At 32.2% G+C, this 2,854-nt stretch overlaps 1 protein-coding gene across 1 annotated transcript in view; it reads left to right on the top strand.

The window, feature by feature from the left end:
• Nucleotides 1–1,265: 1,265 nt before the first annotated feature.
• Ack (activated Cdc42 kinase) overlaps nucleotides 1,266–2,854 on the top strand; it is a gene marked incomplete at its 5' end in the record, with an annotated part of 36,360 nt that continues 34,771 nt past the window's right edge. The window contains 1 exon segment of the mRNA XM_067045888.1: nucleotides 1,266–1,504. Coding sequence (XP_066901989.1) covers nucleotides 1,266–1,504 — 239 coding nt within the window.

Raw genomic sequence — 2,854 nt, 5'->3', positions numbered from 1 at the left:
AATGATGTAATAATTTATATTTACAATTTTATGAGGTCTGAATGGATAAGAAATGATTGAACAGGCGGGATTTAAAGGTAGGGAGTAGCGACGGATGTTGGAAGGGATGGAGTTCCACAGGGATGAGGGTTGGGTAATGAACGATCTATGGAGTAGCGGTTCGGTGGGCCCTGGTGTATAAATCTGAAATCCGGGAACGGGTATTGCGGGAACAAATAGATGATTTGAATTGAAGGAGCTCGGAGATGTATGAAGGACGACGGGATTGGATGACTTGGAACATGAAGGATGCCAGGAAATACGACGATAGGAAGGATAAAGCCACTTCATCTCTGCATAAAAACGGGAAACAGAGGCGTCCCTAGGGATCCCGAAGATGAATCGTACACAGCAATTTATCAAACGTTTTAATTTCGCCTCGAGATCCCCAGAGACTCCCCCATATATTGTACAGCAATAGTCAAAGTGGGGAAATATTAGAGAAGTGACTAGGAGCCTACGAGTTACAAATGGAAATAGGTGGTGGAGGTAATTTAGATGTTTTAAAGTGGAAAAGGTAAGGCGGGAGATATTGGATACATGGTATTCCAGGAAAGCGTTTGATCAAAGGTTATTCCCAGGTTTTTTTATGGTGGGGTTAAATTTGATGGGACCATCATGTAGGAACAATAGTGCCAACTTTTCGGCCAAAATTTCTAGCTTTCATCAAGGCTACTTGTAGAAGGTCAGAAATGCAAGTCACTTCAGAGTGACTCTGACTTTGACTTCCGTTGGCTCTAATAAAATAGTACACCAATTTACTATTGGAGTTTTAATTGACCGCACCCAGACCAAATTCCATTTATTAATAATTAGAATAGAACAGCCATTTCGGGAATTTTTATATTGTAATATGAGAATAGAAATGAGATCACTCAGTTGTTTCAGCACTGCTGGAATTGTAAAACTCCTCTTACCTCTTACTCTCTTTTTGCAATTTAAAAAATTTTCCTACTAGAATTGACCAGCATTGTCACTCTTCCCACAACTTCCGTTTCATCCTGACCATATGAAAACAATTTACTACTCATTTGTATAGATTTTGATAGTTTCCTTGATTTGTAGAATGTCAGTAAAGAAGTTTAACTTCATTAAGTACTGTGATAGTAAATTATTTATGCATAAATCGATTTTTTTTTTTTACTTATTAGTACATATACCATACATTTCAAATTGTTTGAATTTTTATTATTGATGCTAAAAATAAATATTTTATTCTTTTCTAGATTACCAGACTCTCCCACTTCGACTATGTCACTCCCGAGGACTTGGAAAAGATCAGTATGGGTAGGCCAGCCGCCCGGAGGCTCCTCGAGGCTGCAAAGAAGAGGAGAGCTTCTCAGTGGAGGAAGAGCCTGCTGAAGAGGGTCATCCCAGGAGCTGCTACGACCAAGTCGACCGGGAAGAAGGTGGACTTAGAGATATCTTCTGCCCTCACCTGCCTTATCCAAGAGAAAGATGTTCTGTAAGGCACCTTTTCATTTGAATAAACTTTTTTTTTATAAATAATTATTTTCAATTTCAGAATTATTTTCTAAGTGTTTTATTTATCATTTTCATACTCGTGTACCATTATTAGACCATGAGGTTGTTCATAATATTGGAAATATTATTAATTTTCTAGTAAAACAATCTGCAGTAAATTAGAAATTGTTAATATTTTTTTTTAAGATTAAATAAAACTATCAACAAAATCTTAAAAACAATTATTGAAAAAAAAATGAGACGAATTTCAGTTCAATTTTTTTATCATTACAAACGATACATTTTTAAATGATGTTATTTTAGAAATAAAGAGACAGAATTTTTTTTATTTAATTGATACAAGTGAAAAATGAAATATATTAAATACTATAACTTGTTGATAACAGTTTTGTAACCTGGTGAAGGTAGGTTTTGATAATTTTGATAATACTATGATTTTTTAGTGTATTTTGTGTATGTAAGGAAATTTTAAAAATTTAATTTGATGCAATAATAATATAAATACTTGTAACTTAGATAACTATTTTTTAGAAATTAATCAAAAGAAACTGTGTGATATTAATTCATAAATATTTCATTTTTATTAATAAAAATTGATAATTGACTAAGGCAATAAGCCTGCAAATAGGAAAAACATCTTTTTAATAACTTGAATAAATTGGACACATCCATTGAGTGTATGATAGTAGAAATATAGAGTTATGTACTGTGTGAACTGTAAGTAAATAATAGGGGTATTCATAATGTTCTATTAATGTAATGTAAAATTTTTTAATATGGTAAATCTTTTAAGTGTAGGATTTTAAGCAACCTAATTTAAATTTCATGTTATATATGTATAAATGCAGAGGTGCTCCTAGCGGATTTTATGGACAACTTGTATAATCTTTTAATCTTAATGAGATAATAAAATCTTCTAATACTCCGTCGCACCATCTTTCCTCTTCCTCACTTGTTCCTTCCTCTCCTATTTTTTTTTTCCCATTACTATCATTATTATTTTTATCCATTACTTTATCAGAATTTAAAAACATCTAGAAAAACACAAACTAAACACGAACTATGAGCAACTAACCTATCAAAACAACAGTAGACAAAATAGTGTGGAGCTGAACTGTTCTATTGCTTAATGTCATTCTGTATTTAGCAGACCTATTAACTGACTCTCAACCATGTTAAATTTTATATTGTTTTAACATGATAAAAGATGAAAATATTTCTCCATTTAACACATTTTAACATATTAAACTAAAGATCATTCATCAAACAAACATGAATATTTTAGAATGAGGTGTAGATAGTTGACTGTAGATTAATGATTGGAAAAGTT

The sequence above is a fragment of the Halyomorpha halys genome, unplaced genomic scaffold (genome assembly GCF_000696795.3).
Source record: "Halyomorpha halys isolate HHAL.00 unplaced genomic scaffold, Hhal_1.1 Scaffold1197.1, whole genome shotgun sequence".
Classification (NCBI taxonomy): Eukaryota; Metazoa; Arthropoda; class Insecta; order Hemiptera; family Pentatomidae; genus Halyomorpha; species Halyomorpha halys.
Note: the sequence above shows the minus strand (reverse complement) of the source record. Positions and strands in the feature narration are given on the sequence as shown.